The sequence below is a fragment of the Mustela lutreola genome, chromosome 9 (assembly GCF_030435805.1).
Source record: "Mustela lutreola isolate mMusLut2 chromosome 9, mMusLut2.pri, whole genome shotgun sequence".
Classification (NCBI taxonomy): Eukaryota; Metazoa; Chordata; class Mammalia; order Carnivora; family Mustelidae; genus Mustela; species Mustela lutreola.
The window spans coordinates 68,182,750-68,198,620 of record NC_081298.1 but is presented as its reverse complement, the minus strand read 5'-3'; the positions used below and the strand labels follow the sequence as shown (position 1 = coordinate 68,198,620).

Here is a 15,871-nt window from a genome sequence, read left to right as displayed (position 1 = left end):
GCATCAGGACCACTTGGAGATTTGTTGGAAATGCTGATTGGCACTCTGCACCCCAGACCTACTGAATCTGAAACGCTGGGATTGAATCCTGGAATCTAACAAACCTACTGAGCATTCCAATACATGCCCAAGTTTGAAAACCACTAAGCTAGAGGAAAAAGGGAGTGGTTTAATCCTACATATAGGTGGGAGGGCTGTCCTTGAAAGGATGAGTAAACCTACTTATTTTTAGAGGAGAGGCGAAGGGAAAAGATGAAGAGGGAAAAGATACCAGATAGCCCCAGGCTCGTGGTGAGGTCATCTTAAAGAACAAAGCCTTGGGATGTTGGGGAGCTAAAAAGGAGGGTGCCCATATCCAACCTCCAAATTCTTGCTTCCTATACAGTGTGTCTAAGATTTAATTCCTCTTCCTCTTTCCTGTCCGAATAATGCCTCTAAAATCACATTTCACCTTCCACCTTCTTCAGCATACCTTCCCCAACATGACAATCTGTAATTATTTTGTTTCCTTTCCAAATAAGACTATTTGTTTCCTTTGACTATTTTCATTTTGTTACTTAGAAACAGGTCCTCTTTGTCCTATCCCTCACCGCCTCCAGAGAAGTGCTGAAAAGCACTGTGGTTGGACTGGCTCCCAAGCTAGGAAATCAACAGGTTAATGTCCCATCTCATTCTTGTTTTTCCGTTCTGGATTTAGATTCCTTTCCCCAAGTATTTAAAACACTACTACAGAATCTTCTAGCATATGGCATTTTGAAACTCTAGGAAAGATCAGGGAAAATGGAGGGACAAGTGACAAATAGGGAAGTATTTGTAAGAAGAGAAGAGAAATGATTCCCCAGTTTATGTAAACACTATCAGTGACTTGAATGGACCCTCTGTAAGGATGAGCTAAAACCAAAGAGAGATGTTGAGTAGTAAGATATAAGAAACTGTGGGAAGAGTTCTGGAGTCTGTTGCAAGGAACAATGCCTGTAACATTCCACTCCCCACTGCTGCTAAGGCAGCTGGATTTTTTGTTTGTTTGTTTGTTTTTGTTTTTTTAAATATTCTAAGCTCTTTACATTTGGCAAGCATAATCAAGAATTGTGTCAGTACAGTACTTTTGCAAAACACAAGGGATGACCTTTCTAACAACAGAGTTAGAAACTATGACTCACTCCCCATTGAGGAGTCTGCAAATATAATGGTAAACAAATATTAACTGTGGGAATGTAAGAAAAGAAATGCCTTAAATCTGTAAGGGGAGAGCTACCTGTGAGCACCACAGTGAAATACAAATTATATTAAACATTATTATATTAGAAACTTAAAACAGAGACTTTTGTTTGAGAGAGAGAGAGAGTGTGTATGTGTGTGTTTTTTTTTTTTTTTAAATATTTTATTTATTTGACAGAGTTCACAAGTAGGTAGAAAGGCAGGCAGAGAGAGAGAGAGAGGAGGAAGCAGGTTCCCCACTGAGCAGAGAGATCCCAATGTGGGGCTCGATCCCAGGATGCTGAGATCATGACCTGAGTCGAAGGCAGAGGCTTTAACCCACTGAGCCACCCAGGCGCCCCTGTATGTGTGTGTTTTAAATCACAAGATAGGAATCCTATCAGAAACTGACTTGGCTTTGCATTTCGAGTCGACCCTTCAAAGTCAAAGCCAGAATGAAAAAATCTAAGTTAATGCAAGAGTAAAAACAAGGAAACTAATATTTATAGAGCCCTAATAATTCACTTTCATATATTCTAGCTCATTCGATTCTTTATCATTGTGCAATGCAACTAATGTCTGTTGCAGATGAAGGCCATGGTACTCAACATCTCCCAGCCCTGCTGGCCCATAAGTTGGCCTGTAAGTGATGGAGCTAGTATTCAAACTCAGAGCTTTCTAGCTCGCTGCAAGCCCAGCATTCTTCCTGCTGTGCACTATCTGTTAGACTTTCTAGGTTTACCATGCCTATAGCTGTTACGATTTTTCTAAATCATGAGGAATTCTGTGATGATGATTGATTTTGTATTTCTTTCTGTAAAATTGTACTTTGCTTTGTAATGAATTTCAAACAGAAATATGATTTTGACATTGTGGTGAAATAAAATGGAGATAATATACACATTTTACTTGAATGTCAATATAATTATTGGTAACACATGGGCATGATTTGGGGGTTAGAAGAACCATCCTTTACTTGTCTTTGCATCTGAAGGTTATGCCTTAGATTGTAAAGTTCACATAGGCCAAGGGGCCTAGTAGGATGTTTGCAGACACCTTGCTATCTTTCAGAAAACACTTCCTTTTTAGCTTTTCTTTAACAGTTTGTTGAGGTAAAATTGGCATCCACTAAAGTGTATGCATAATTTTACAAGTTTAAAAAATTGTGTACACCTTTGAAACCATCACCACAGTCCAAATACTGAACATGTCTCTCACACGTAGAACTTTCTTCTTGCCCTTTGATAAACCCTCCTTTCTGCTTCTTGAAGTTTCTTCCCTCTCCATTGATTTGTTTTCCCTCACCTTGTGTGAGTTTATATTTTCTAGGGTTTTTTCTTAATTTTTTAAGATTTTATTTATTTATTTGACAGACAGAGATCACAAGTAGGCAGAGAGGCAGCAGAGAGAGAGGAGGAAGCAGGCTCCCTGCCGAGCAGAGAGCCCAACTCAGGGCTTGATCCTAGGACTCTGGGATCACGACCTGAGCCAAAGGCAGAGTCTTTAACCCACTGAGCCACCCAGGTGCCCCCTTTTTAATTTTTTTTTAAAGATTTTTCTAGAGTTTTAAATAAATGAAATGATTCAGTATGTGCTTTCAGTTAGTAAAAGTATTTTGAGATTCATCTATGTTGCTAGAAGTATTGACAGTTCCTTCCTTTTTATTCCAGAGTTGTGTCCTATGTACACTACAATCTGTTTCTGCTTTCACCCTTTGATGAAATTTTGGGTTGTTGCTAGTATGGGGCTGTTACAAATGAAACTGTTAAGAGTATTTATGTCCACATATGGATATGTGGATATATGTTTTGTATGGATATGTGTTTTCACTTCTCTGGGGGTAAATACCTAGGAGTGGAACAGCTAGATCATATAGAGGCACATATGTAACATTTTAAGGAAACTGACAAACTATTTTCCAAAATGATTGTACTTATATTCCCATCAGTGGTGTCAGAGAGTTCCATTTTTATTTTTATTTTATTTTATTTTAAAGATTTTATTTATTTATTTGAGAGAGAGAGAGAGAGAACATGAGAGGTGAGAAGGTCAGAGGGAGAAGCAGACTCCCCATGGAACTGGGAGCCTGATTCGGGACTCAATCCCAGGATTCCGGGATCATGACCTGAGCCGAAGGTAGTGGTTTAACCAACTAAGCCACCCAGGTGCCCTCAGAGAGTTCCATTTTTACCCCATCCTCACCAAAACTCTATATGGTCAATCTTAAATGATAACCTTTCTAATAAGTATATAGTGGTATCTCATTAGGACTTTAATTTGAATTTCCCCATTTACTAATGATGTTGGATATCTTTTCATGTGCTTATTTGACACTTATATATCTTTGGTAGAGTGTCTGTTCAAACGATCTACCCACCTTTTTCTTTTATTTTTTATTGGGTTCCTTGTTTTCTTATTTTCATACCCTGAGAGTTCATTAAATTTTTTCCTAGGTTTATATGTAAGCTTTATATGACCCAGGCTTTTATCAGATATATGATTTACAAATATCCACCCCGCCAAGGTTTGTGGCTTCTCTTCCCATTCAACTCGTAGCATCTTTCAAACTGCAGAAGTTTTTAATTTTAATGAAGTCTAATTTACCAATTTGTTCTTTTATGGATCATGCATCCTGTGTCATATCTAAGAAGCCCTTGTTTGACCCAGTGTTACAAAGATTTTCTTTTGTATTTTCATCTATGAGTTTTACAGTGTTAGTTTTTACATTTAATTTTGTGATCCATTTGGAATCAGTTTTTTTTTTTTTTAATGTACAAGATACGTGTTAGAGATCTTTAAAAAAATAATAAGTGGATATCCAAATGTTAAGACACTATTTGTTAAAAAACACTCTCCTTTATCCACTGAATTACCTCCATTTATTTAGGTCTTATTTAATTTCTCTCAACTTTTGTCAGAATTATCTCTAAGTATTTCATATTTTATGTTACTAATAGTTTGAGGGTTTTTTTTTTTTTTAATTTATTTGACAGAGAGATCACAAGTAGGCAGAGAGGCAGGCAGAGAGAGAGGAGGAAGCAGGCTCCCTCCCTGCTGAGCAGAGAGCCTGATGCAGGACTTGATCCCAGGACCCTGAGATCACGACCTGAGCCGAAGGCAGAGGCTTAACCCACTGAGCCACCCAGGTGCCCCATAGTTTAGAATTTTTTAATGTTTTAAATGTTTTAATAGGGAATTGGAAGTTACAAGTTCCAATTATTTGTTGCTTATATGAAGAAATATAACTGATTTCTGTATATTGGTCTTGTATTCGACAACCTTGCTTAACTCATGTATTCTGCTTGCTTTTTTTGTGTATTCCATTGGATATTTTACGTAGATGGTCAGGTTTCCTGCTCATAGAAACAGTTTTACTTCTTCCCTCCCAGTCTTGATGACTTGTTTTTTTCCTTGTCTTATTACACTAGCTAGAATCTCCAATGCAATGCTTAATAATGAGAGGAAACATCCTTTCCTTATTCTGATGTTTAGGGAAGAAGCATCTAGTCTTTCACCATTGGAGGATGATACTGGCTCTGGGTTTTCATAGATGACTTTTTTCAGGTTGGTGAAGTTCCCTTTTGTTCTTAGGCTGCTGAGAGTTTTTATCAGTAGTAGATGTTGGACTTTGACAATGCATTTTCTGCACTTATTGAGATGTTCATATGGTTTTTCTTTTCTAGCTCATTAATATGGTAAATTATATTGATAGAATTTTGAACATTAAATCAACCTTCCTGTATTCCTAGGATTGATATAGATACATACTTCTGTACCTATAGATATTATATATTTATATTGTATATATTTATATTATTTTTACATTAATAAATATACTTATATTTATTAATATATTTTATGAAGGAACTTTTATATTCCTTATTATCATGTTACTATCTGTAGAATCCGTATTGATTCCACTTGACTCATTCATGATGTTGGTGGTTTATGTCTTCTCCGTTTTCCTAGTCACTCTGGCTAGAGGTTTATCAATTTTATTGCTCTTCTCAAAGAACCAGTGTTTGGTTACAGTGATTTTTCTCTATGTTTCTGCTTTCTTGAATTTCATTTATTTCTGTTCTGATCTTTACTTCCTTTCTTCTGGTTATGTTGAGTTTACTTCTTTTTTTTGTTTGTTTGGTTTTTGTTTTTATTTGTTTATTTAGCTGGTAGCTGACTCTATTGATTTGGACCTTTCTTTTCTGATATAGACATTTAGTGCTATTAATTTCCATTCTATACATCCCACAAATTTAGTGGCATCCCACAAATTTTATATGTTGTATTTTCATTTTCATTCAATAAAAATATTTCTCGATTTCTGTTTTGATTCATGTTTGGATGTTATGTTATTCGTAAGTGAATTATTTACTTTCCAAATATTTGGAGATTTTACAGAAAACATTGATTTCTAATTTAATTCCATAGTGGAGAGGAACTTATTTCTTTTAGATTTTATTTATTTATATATTTATTTGAGAGGGAGATAGAGAGTGGGGGTAAGAGCAGAGGGAGAGAGAAAAGCAGACTCCATGCTGAGTGTGGAGTCTGATACAGGGCTTGATCCCACCGCCCTGAGATCATGACCTGAGCTAAAACCAAGTATTTGATGCTTAATGAACTGAGCTACCCAGGTGCCCCAGGGAACATATTTTTATATTACTGGAATGCCTTTAAATTTGTTGAAAGTTAAAAATATGATCCAGAAAAGCTATGTTTTGGTAAATGCTTCCTATCTAGTTGGGAAAAAAAAAAAGATATATTCTGCTATTATTGGATGGAGTGTTCTATAAATATCAATTAAGTCATGTTGGTTAATATCATTGTTAAAACCATCTATAACTTTGGTTATTTTCTGTCTAATTCAATTAATTAATGAGAAAAGAGTATTGAAATTTCTCATTATAATTGTGGTTTTGTCTGTGTTTTCTTACAGTAATAACCATTTGGGCTTCACATTAGAAACTCTGTTACTCAGTTTGTAAATATTTAGAAGTGTTATATCTGCTTCTTGAATTGCTCCTTTAACATTGTAATGTGATCCTTTTTACATCTGGTAATATACTTTGCTCTGAAATCTACTGTCTGGCATTCATATAGCTGCTCCGGCATTCTTTTGACTAGTGTTGCTTGGTATGACGTCCACTTTTAATCCATTCATGCTTCCCATTTAAAATACATTTACTTAGTAAGCCACATATACTTCCATTTAGCATTTTAATCCAGTCTGACACCCTTTGCCTTTTAATTGGGGGACATTTAGACCATTTTCACTTAGTACAAGTACTAATATGGTTTGATTTAACTCATTTTGCCTTTTGTTTTCTGTTTATGCCATCTGTTCTTTCTTCTTTTCATTTTTCTCTGCCCCCCTTGATTAAATGAGTAGATTTTATTATTCTAGTTTTTATCCTTTATTGACTTATCAGCCATAATTGTGTTTAGTTGTTTTAGTAGTTGCTGTAGGTTTTATACCATACATTTTTAAATTCTATCCTCAAGTGATGGACCACTTCAACTACACTATAAAAACCTGATCATAGTATACTTCTATTACTTCCTCCCAGTCGCATGCTATTCTATAATATGCTATATTCTACTTAAGTATGTGTTATAAACCCTGAAGTACTTGTTATTTAACCAGTCAGTAATATTTCAAACAAAGTTAAATAATAAGAAAAAAACTTACATATTTGCCCATGTAGTTACAAATTTTAGTTCTCATCATTTCTTTCTGTTGATCCATATTTTTGGCTGGTATGAATATTTTTGTGCCTGAAGGACTTTCTTTACATTTCTTGTGGTGTAGATCTGCTGGTAATTAATTTTTTCAGCTTTTGTATGTCTTAAAACATCTATTTCATCTTTTGGGTGGGGGGAACCCAACACAAGGCTCTATCTCATGACCCTCAAATCATGACCTGAGCTGAAATCAAGAGTTGGATATTTAACTAGCTAAGTCACCCCATTGCCCTCAGGTATTTTATATTTTACCTTCTTGGAATCTGAATGTTTTTATATCCCTTTAAATGTTTCTAAATTTTGTTCTGGGTCACAGCTAAGTCATTTTGAAATAATTTAAAATAAGAAAGGGAAAAAAGTGAGGGTATATGCAAAGAAGTAATTAAAATGATTGTCTGTGGGATATAAGCTGGGTAAGGAGGGAAGAGAAACGTTATGTAAGAGAGATAGGGACATGGTGATGAGACTAGTAGACTGTTGGCCAGGGGCACTGAAGAATGGTTGGGATTAGAGTACCTTCTGGAAGGGATGAGCTATGAAAGGGCTGGTTGGAAAGTAGGTCAGGGTTTCAGTTATTTAAAAAAAAAAAAAAGAGGAACAATTAGGCCATACTGGAGCCCATCTGTGACCTGCGTGTTACTGACCTGCGATGAAGTGAGTTCAGAAATTGAAAGGGAATGTTTCGGAACACTACTGTGATATCCAAGCATATGATCGGTGAACTTGTGTTTAGAATGTCTTGGCTTTTAAAATCTCATTTGCCTATCAATTTTTACTCTATTTTATGAAACTGTCAGTCTGCAACAGATTGAATATAAACAACAACAACAAAAAATCTGGTCTTTCTCCACAACTAAAGTACTGCTTTAGATTATCGTCACGTGAGTTATCTGAGAAGAGTGGAGGGCAAGGTCTTTGGAAGAGAAGAGTTAGAAGGACCAGCTCCTTGAATATAGAAGTCACCGTCACCCTTTGCCTTCCAAGAGAGAAGGCCTCCTGATTGCACAGCTTCAGGGGGCAGGCTTCTCATTGTATACTACGTGAACACCGCCAATGTAGAACACAGTGTGAATGGTGCTCTGTGAGTGTTCAAGAAGGTGGCTGTTGATTTTTCCATTTTACAGATGGGAAAGCAAACTCCATGTTCACATAGCCAGTCAAGGAAGGAACCAAAATTTGAACCTAAGTGTATCTGTCACACCAAAGCAGACTCTTTTCTCTATACCACTCTTTGTCATGTGCTTACGGTTATGGGGGCAGCATAGCCATAAGCCTCATGAGAACTAGGAAAAAATGCTTTCTGGGAATGTGTTGTGATCCACATGGCCAAACAGTGCATTTCAGTCTCTTTTAGATTTACTCTTGTTACATCTGCTGTGGTAATCCATGGCCAGTTGCTGCCTAGACCCCATCTCTCCATCTGTCTTTGTTGAACCAAGAGGCTGAAGTTCCTCAGGAATCCAATATCCAGTACCCACCACAGGATTTCCTATACTTTCTGTTCATGTGCTTTATTAATTACTTATGTATTAGAAACATTTTTCTAAATAATGGTTTATGGTACAGTAAAATTATGAGTAATTTTAACACTTTTCTCTTTTCCCCAAAATTTATATAATGGGTACATAACTTTTATGACTGGAAAAAGTCAAGTATAGATGTATATTTTAAACCAGATTGTTCATGTAGAAACTCTCTAAGACTCTTAGGTCTCTGATGAGAGCTGAGTAGGTCTGGTTTCCCACCGAGCCTGAGTCCCAGTTGCATGGGAGGCCTTGGCGTTTCCATATAAGTTGGTATTGGTTATGTCCCATGCTCTACAGGCGCATGGAGTTTTTGAGGAATGAATGTAAAAACAAAGTGGGCATTTATCTCTTGAGGCTTTCCTGGTTTCCTCCATTCCTTGTCTCTCAAGTAGGTCTAAGCAAATACAACAGTAGAGCTCATTTGTAAAGCTTGTCCATATGTGACAGGATGACGGATTCTTTTGGAAAGCCCTCCCTGGAGCTCTAAGTCTGTATGCTCACACAGTACATAGGAGGCAGCATCAGAATTATGGGTTTATGTGTCCACCTGCCCTGCTAGGCTGCCATCAAGAAGGCATGGCCTGTGGCCCAGCACAGGGCCCACCACATAGTAGGTGCTCAGTAGCAATGAGTCGAATGAGTGAATGGGCAACCAGTGCTGTCTGCATAGATAATTTCGTGGTGATGTGTTCAATCTTTTCTACCTTAAGAAATTCACTAGCACTAATGTTTATTAGTGTACATGGGAAGAACTTTTGGACTTACCAAAGTAAGACTTATTTTTGTATTCAAACAAATGGCTTTTCACTCTGGGAAAATGTAGAAGAAATAAAGAACCCACCAAGGTAAGCAAATATAACTGGATAGGGTAGGATATGCTCACTCAGTTTGGTTTTAAATAATAATCAAAAGAGAAAAGAGGAGCACATGGGGTGCCTGGGTGGCTCAGTGGGTTGAGCATCTGCCTTCGGCTCAGATCATGATCTCAGGGTCCTGGGATCGAGTCACACATCGGGCTCTTTGCTCAGTGGGGAGCCTGCTTCCTCCTTTCTCTCTGCCTGCCTCTCTGCCTGCTTGTGATCTCTCTGTCAAATAAATAAATAAAATCTTAAAAAAGAAAGAAAGAAAGAAAAGCACAATTTTACTTTTCTGAAAAATAGCACTGCAAATCAGTTTTGATGTGAAGAGATCATTATTAAATCATTAAAATACTTAAAGATGGTAAAATGCTAATCATCACAATTATTAATTAAAAGTAAGTCAGAATCTTTCATTGGCTTCCTAAGCACAACTAGCACTACTTAAATATGTGTTATTAATTATTGTTGTTAATCTGAGGTTTAAAACCTGATCCTCTTTTGGGAGACGAAGTGTCAGGATGGGTGAATTTTTAAATGTGCCTAAAACGAGGACTACCAAATGAAGGTTGGCTTTTTTTTCCTTCCATCTTGCCAAATCACTCATTTCGTCAATAAGAAATGCAAGTGACATGCAGGCAAGATAGATATACGCTAAGTTTCAAATAATTTCTTTTTATAAATTTGCATTCCAGTCAGATGGGGAATACTTTGATCCCAATATGCACCTCAGTGATGTTAAGAGTCTAGACTCATTGTAATGACTATGGTTCATCTACAAAAAAACTATAAAAAGACTAGCACAAGCTTAACTATTGTATCTAAATAGAGAATGCTTCCTCTTCTAGATTTGAAGACTAAATATAATATAGAGCAGACAGTTCCATCCCTAGTTTTTTTTTTATTATACCTTTTGAAGTAATTTGTATATACCTTTTAAATAATTTCAAGTGCCACAAAAAATAATGTTAATAGCTCAAAATCAAAAGTTAAAAAAAAAACCTAAGTATAATTTTTTAAAATCTTTTTCTCCTCAAGCGTTTTACGATGGGATAATGAGACAGATGTCTCTCAACTGGAAGGACATTTTGACATTGTTATGTGTGCTGACTGGTAAGTACATAAAAATCATAAAACTCCTGTTAGGAAAAATAGCTTTGCTGGAGTAATTGGGCTGTGCTGCTTTGCTGACGGCTAAGCAAAGTCAACAAATGAAGCACAAAGCCACCTTAACCTCAACAAATTAATATTCATCTCCCTGTGACAGTCACAAGGTAGTCTTCTATCACACAGTAACTTCTACCACATTATTTCCCAAAGATTGATTTTGAGAAGCATTTCCATTTTCTGGAATTGCCTCTGTTTCATGCTTGACGTATCAGTAAATGGACGACTTAGGCAAATTGCAAATAATTATGGCTCAGAGAGGAATAGTCTGGAGAAAAAGGAGTTTATCAACACAAACAGCTCAATTAGCTTACTTCTTAGGAGAGATCTGACTATTGATATAAGGGAATATATGTATATGTGTGTACACACACATATGTGCCCCGACAAATAGACGCATTTGTGCAATATCTTTGGGGAAATATCTTTTCTTAAAATGTATGTTTGCTATCTAAATTTTCAGTGTCTTCAATTAAGATATTTAATTATACACAAAACAGGAATTATAACATTACATTGTATTGTTATGCAAATAACATTAAAATCTCTGTCAGGTGCCTGCCTTTAAAAATAATTTACATTAGATATTTTTTCTTCTCATTTGGCTCAGTCTACTTACTGTTAATGAAGTCTGATCCTAAGTTACAGGATAAATCTGTATCAAACCTTAATAATTATTTCAAATAATCTTAGGTATTTTCTTTCATGCATGTTGACTAATAAATATTTTAACATACGGAAACACTGACAGTTCAAAAGTATTTTCTCTGTTAAGAGTAAGATCTTATTTATAGTTTCATTATGTTCTTACAACACTTGAGATTGAAAATACAAGTTCAGATTCTGAAGAAGTTCTATTGTATTGATTAACCCAATTATAAGATCCAGAACCTGGAGAAGACTTTTCCTAGAGGGGAGTTAAATGAAATTTTCAGGCAGTCATTATTATTACTATTTTAAATAAAACTTTCAATAGGTAACTCTTTTATGTAAGTCATTGGAATCAGATTTGCTTTCTTTTTTTCTTCTGAAAAAAAAACAAAAAACAACAAAAAAAAAACACTCCTCCGTGGAAAAGAAGCATTCTGTTGTATTTCTAGCTGAGATTTCCTAGCTTTCCAAGGCCCTTTTAGTGTCTTTGTACCCCATTTCAGAAAAACCTTGTTCCAAAAGAGGGAGAAACAGATTTTGGACTCATCAATGATATTGTGCCTAATGTTACATTCCTCATCTAATCAGAAATAAGGAGTTAAACCCTCAGCATATGATTTGAGCAAGTAATTTAGTAAATGCCTCTCCTCACCAAATATGAGAAAGGATCCTCCAGGTTTCATTGCACAGATGAAGATAATGCTGGCAGGATTAGGTCAGATTAAGCACGGAAGTCAGATCAGAGAGCAGCAGAAAAGATGGAAGGAGGGCAGCATCTTCTTGGAGGTTTAAGCGAGGGTCGCGTGCATGGGCTCCAGATATGCGGTGAAAGTCAGGTCTGGCCAGGAGATTTGGAGGTAAATGTGTCCTTCACATAAATACCAGGACAGCCTGGCTTTGTCAGACCTTGTGTCATGGACACTCACACCATGTCATCCTATTTGTACCAGAGAGACAAGCAGAGGAAGTAAGATTTAAGCTCTTTTCTGATTAATGTTCTCAGTTAGGTTAAAAACAGCCACACAACATGTTTGAGAAATAGTCCTTTTCCCCTAGCGCACTACAGGGTCACGGACAACTGATATCCATAGTGCATATTCAGAGAAGGCTTTCGTTACAAATACGTCACGGAATCCAATGTTAGATGTACACACACGCACACACACATCTGGTAGCTAGGTGAGAATTTACAGATTCAAATGAACTAAGTCCGCCAAGTTTTATTTTATCAATAGCTTTTCTATGTGTGAGTTGTTAAGTTGGGTTCCCCCCCCCCCCCCGCCGGCGTTCTAAGTGCCAGAATGTCAGCCTGTTTATAAATTCCCATTTGTAAATGTGAAACATTAAGCTACTCTCAGTGCAATGCTGATATTATTTCCAAAAGAAATGCTTTGGTAATGGTCTGTCTTCATATTCACAGGGATGGGTAAGCTGCTTAGAAACTTAGAAAGCACAGTGATATTTCTAATACGCATGTCGTGCGCACAGCAGTGAAGCTCCGGCTCTGGCAGCTTTTTATGTCCTGTCAGTTTGGTGTTTCTCTGGGAGTTATGTGGGTGCTGTCCCTAGAAGACCATGCTGCATTTTTTTTTTTTTTAAGCAGTGTCATAGAGGAGAAAAAAAGCAAAACAAAACAGAAAAACCCTCTCTTTGGACACTACCTCCAAGATGAAACCCGAAATCCTCTGTGGCAGAAACAGGTGCCCCACATAACTCATGATCACAGTCTCACACCGCCCTGCGGTTATTGTTAGTCAGTGAGATCTGGATTAGGCTGTAGGAATATGGAGCAAGAGTTGGAGTTCAAATATTAGGTACATGGATTAAATTCCTTATTGAAGCATTTCCAGCAAGGGTGGCATTGTCCGATTCTCTGAATAGCTAACCAGTGGTCCTGCTTGATCCCATTTACATGAAAACAAGCTCTATTCACAGACCTATTCCAAATCCACGTTGTGGTTCAAGTAAAATGCACATGATTACAACGAGCTGGGTGAAATGTTTATGTTTTTAAATCATTCATATATTCATATATTTACATTCAAACATTCATAAGCCCGTGGGCTACGGGGAAAATAACTTATTTCCCAGAAGAGACAGGCTTCTTAGTTCACATCTCCATTTAGGAGCTCCACCAGATTATAAAATAAAGAGACGAGCTGCGAAAGCTAGTCATTATTTCACCATTCAGCATTTTTGACAATGAAATACAGTTTTATGGTTCAACAGTTCCTAAATAACTTGTGAAATGTCAATTTTGAAATAAACACAAGGAAAAAATCGAGGTACAGCCACACCTGCAAAATGATGCTGTTGACAAACATCAAAATATTAGAATATTTCACCACAGGTGTAGGAAAAAAAAACCCGGCCTATTTAAGTTCCTTGGTTGACTTATTTAACATTGAATTTCATATAAGAGCTCCTTTCTGCTGGAATGCAGTCCAGCCTTGTCCTTGCTGAGTTTAGGATAGCAAGTGATTGTTAATTTTCAGCCTGCCTTTCCAGACTCTTGTTCAATCACAATAATCTGAGTCTGGAAGTAAGATGTGTGTGTGTGTGTGTGTGTGTGTGTGTATTCAAGGAACACTTTCAGTGAGTGTTTGATGGCTTTCCAGTTTATTGTAGCTCTGCAAAAATAAACATGATTCTGTACATTTGGATTATCTAAAGGCTTGGAAAGCAAGTCTGAAATGCCACCCATAGCCTGATGCACTGAGCTATACCACATCAGCATGCACAGTCTGAGACTTTGTGGAGAAATGGGGGAAGTTTACATCACTTCACTGGCTCTCTTAGCGTTTTTGGACTAACTATGTACTATGGATCATTTCTACTTCCTATTATTCTAAATGATGAAGGAAGCTTGGTTTTTAAGGTATTCTCCTGGAAGGATTTTTTTTTTTTTTTTCAAAGCAGTCTCTAGAATTTTTTTGTTTTCTTCCCGATGCTGTGATCATGGGTGGTTCTAGGTCATAACCTTTACACCTGAAAAACTCTTTAATGCAAAGGCAGCCAGCCCTTTCATCCCATACCTGAAACTCAGTCCCAGAGAAGATAAACAAGCTACCAGAGACCTGGCACCCCATGTGGGAGCCCCAAGGGAGACCAGACCTCCATCGGTCCCAGCTCCACAGCGATCAGTTGATAAATACTGATAGAGGCCTTTCTTCTCCTGAAAGTTAAATCTAGAACAGTGACTTTAACTTAGCACATTTCACCTTCAGGATGACATAGAGGCCCCCTTTCTGCGGATGCTGGCTGAGAAATACCTCCTTGTCGCCTACACTAATTAATTTCCCAAGGAGTGGATTGGGGAATGCTCTGAGCTCTGCATGACACTCTGACTGATTCTAAGGGAGGCAGTGAAAGTGTCCTGGCACCTTCCCTTTGTCATGAAATCTCTGATTCAGATCCATGGAATAAAGCGAGAGTTGATACCACTAGTGCATTATATAGAGGGCCCTGTGTGTGTGTGTGTGTGTGTGTGTGTGTGTGTGTGTTTAATAGCCAAACTAGACTGACTGTCGATGTATTTTGATCAGTAACTGAAGGGAGAGTTGCAATGGTATCTCCATTCCAAACAGTGACCCACTCAGCCTTTTTAAAAATAGATACACTTAAGCTTCTGTTGTTCTCTGAGCCCATTAGGACTTATTTAAGGGGTGAATTTTCAGGACATTATTTATCACTCCCGCTAAAGCACACTGAAATTGCTCATATGATATATCCTACAAAGTGTTGTAAATTCTGCTTCGGAGCTAAGTAGAAAGATGAGCTTGCTGGGATTAAAGACTTATTAGAGAACTCTAAGAATTGCTTTTGGGAAATTTGATTTGGAAGAATAGAGTGGACAACATCACCATTCAAATAACTGCGTTTTGGAATAGGTGCGTGGGTGTTGTGTCACATTCTCCAGTGATCTGCAATGTTAAGATCTTTGTCACATCACCAACATTGAGTGAAAATAGTACTGTATCAGGTTATGTTTTAAGCTCAGTTTTGAAGGGGCTGATTATTTCCAACAAGCTTACCAGCTCCTAGGATGCACAGGTTGAAACTGAAGAGTGGTCTTTTGCTTAATGTTATATATTCCAACCAGCCAGGTCCCCAGTGGACCCGAGTAACTGACAGAGATATTTTCGTGCAGTGATAGTCTTCTTAAAAAACAAAACCAAAGGGGCGCCTGGCTGGCGCAGTCAGTTGAGCATCAACTCTTGACCTCAGGATTGTGAGTTCAAGCCCCATGTTTGGTATAGAGATTACTTGAAAATAAAATGTGTTTTTTTTTTTTAAAGGCAGAATTCTTATAACTATTAAAATTTAAGATATTATCATCCTACTAAAGAGTGAGGTATATAGCCCTGAAAACTTTAAAAGACACTTAGATAGAATTTTCTTTCTTTCTTAACAACCTTTAATGACTATGAATCACTGATTAATATGACTTAGAGGCAAATTTTTATAGCATTTGTATTAGATATAGTCTATACTCTAGGATTTAAGTATTTTTTGATAGAAGGATGGGAAAATTTTCCCCTGGCACATCATCAGGTTATCCTGACTGCTGGATGGAGTTGGGATAAGGTTCCCATTCTAGACACGATTTCTAGTTCCTCTTAAAAGCATTCTTTTTCCATTGCTCAAAGCATCTTTTATAGAAGAACCTTCTATCAAACATGCCATGGTGAAACCCAAGCTCTGACTTCTTGGCAACTTCTCATAAGCTAT

The 15,871-nt window shown here is 37.1% G+C and overlaps 1 protein-coding gene across 4 annotated transcripts in view; it reads left to right on the top strand.

The window, feature by feature from the left end:
• The window catches only part of CAMKMT (calmodulin-lysine N-methyltransferase), a 391,971-nt gene that overhangs the window by 358,377 nt on the left and 17,723 nt on the right, over positions 1 to 15,871 (top strand). For all 4 annotated transcript variants that reach the window (XM_059134602.1, XM_059134600.1, XM_059134601.1 and 1 more), the window contains one exon: positions 10,361 to 10,435. In XM_059134602.1, the coding sequence (XP_058990585.1) occupies positions 10,361 to 10,435 (75 nt within the window). The remainder of the gene's footprint in view (positions 1 to 10,360; positions 10,436 to 15,871) is intronic.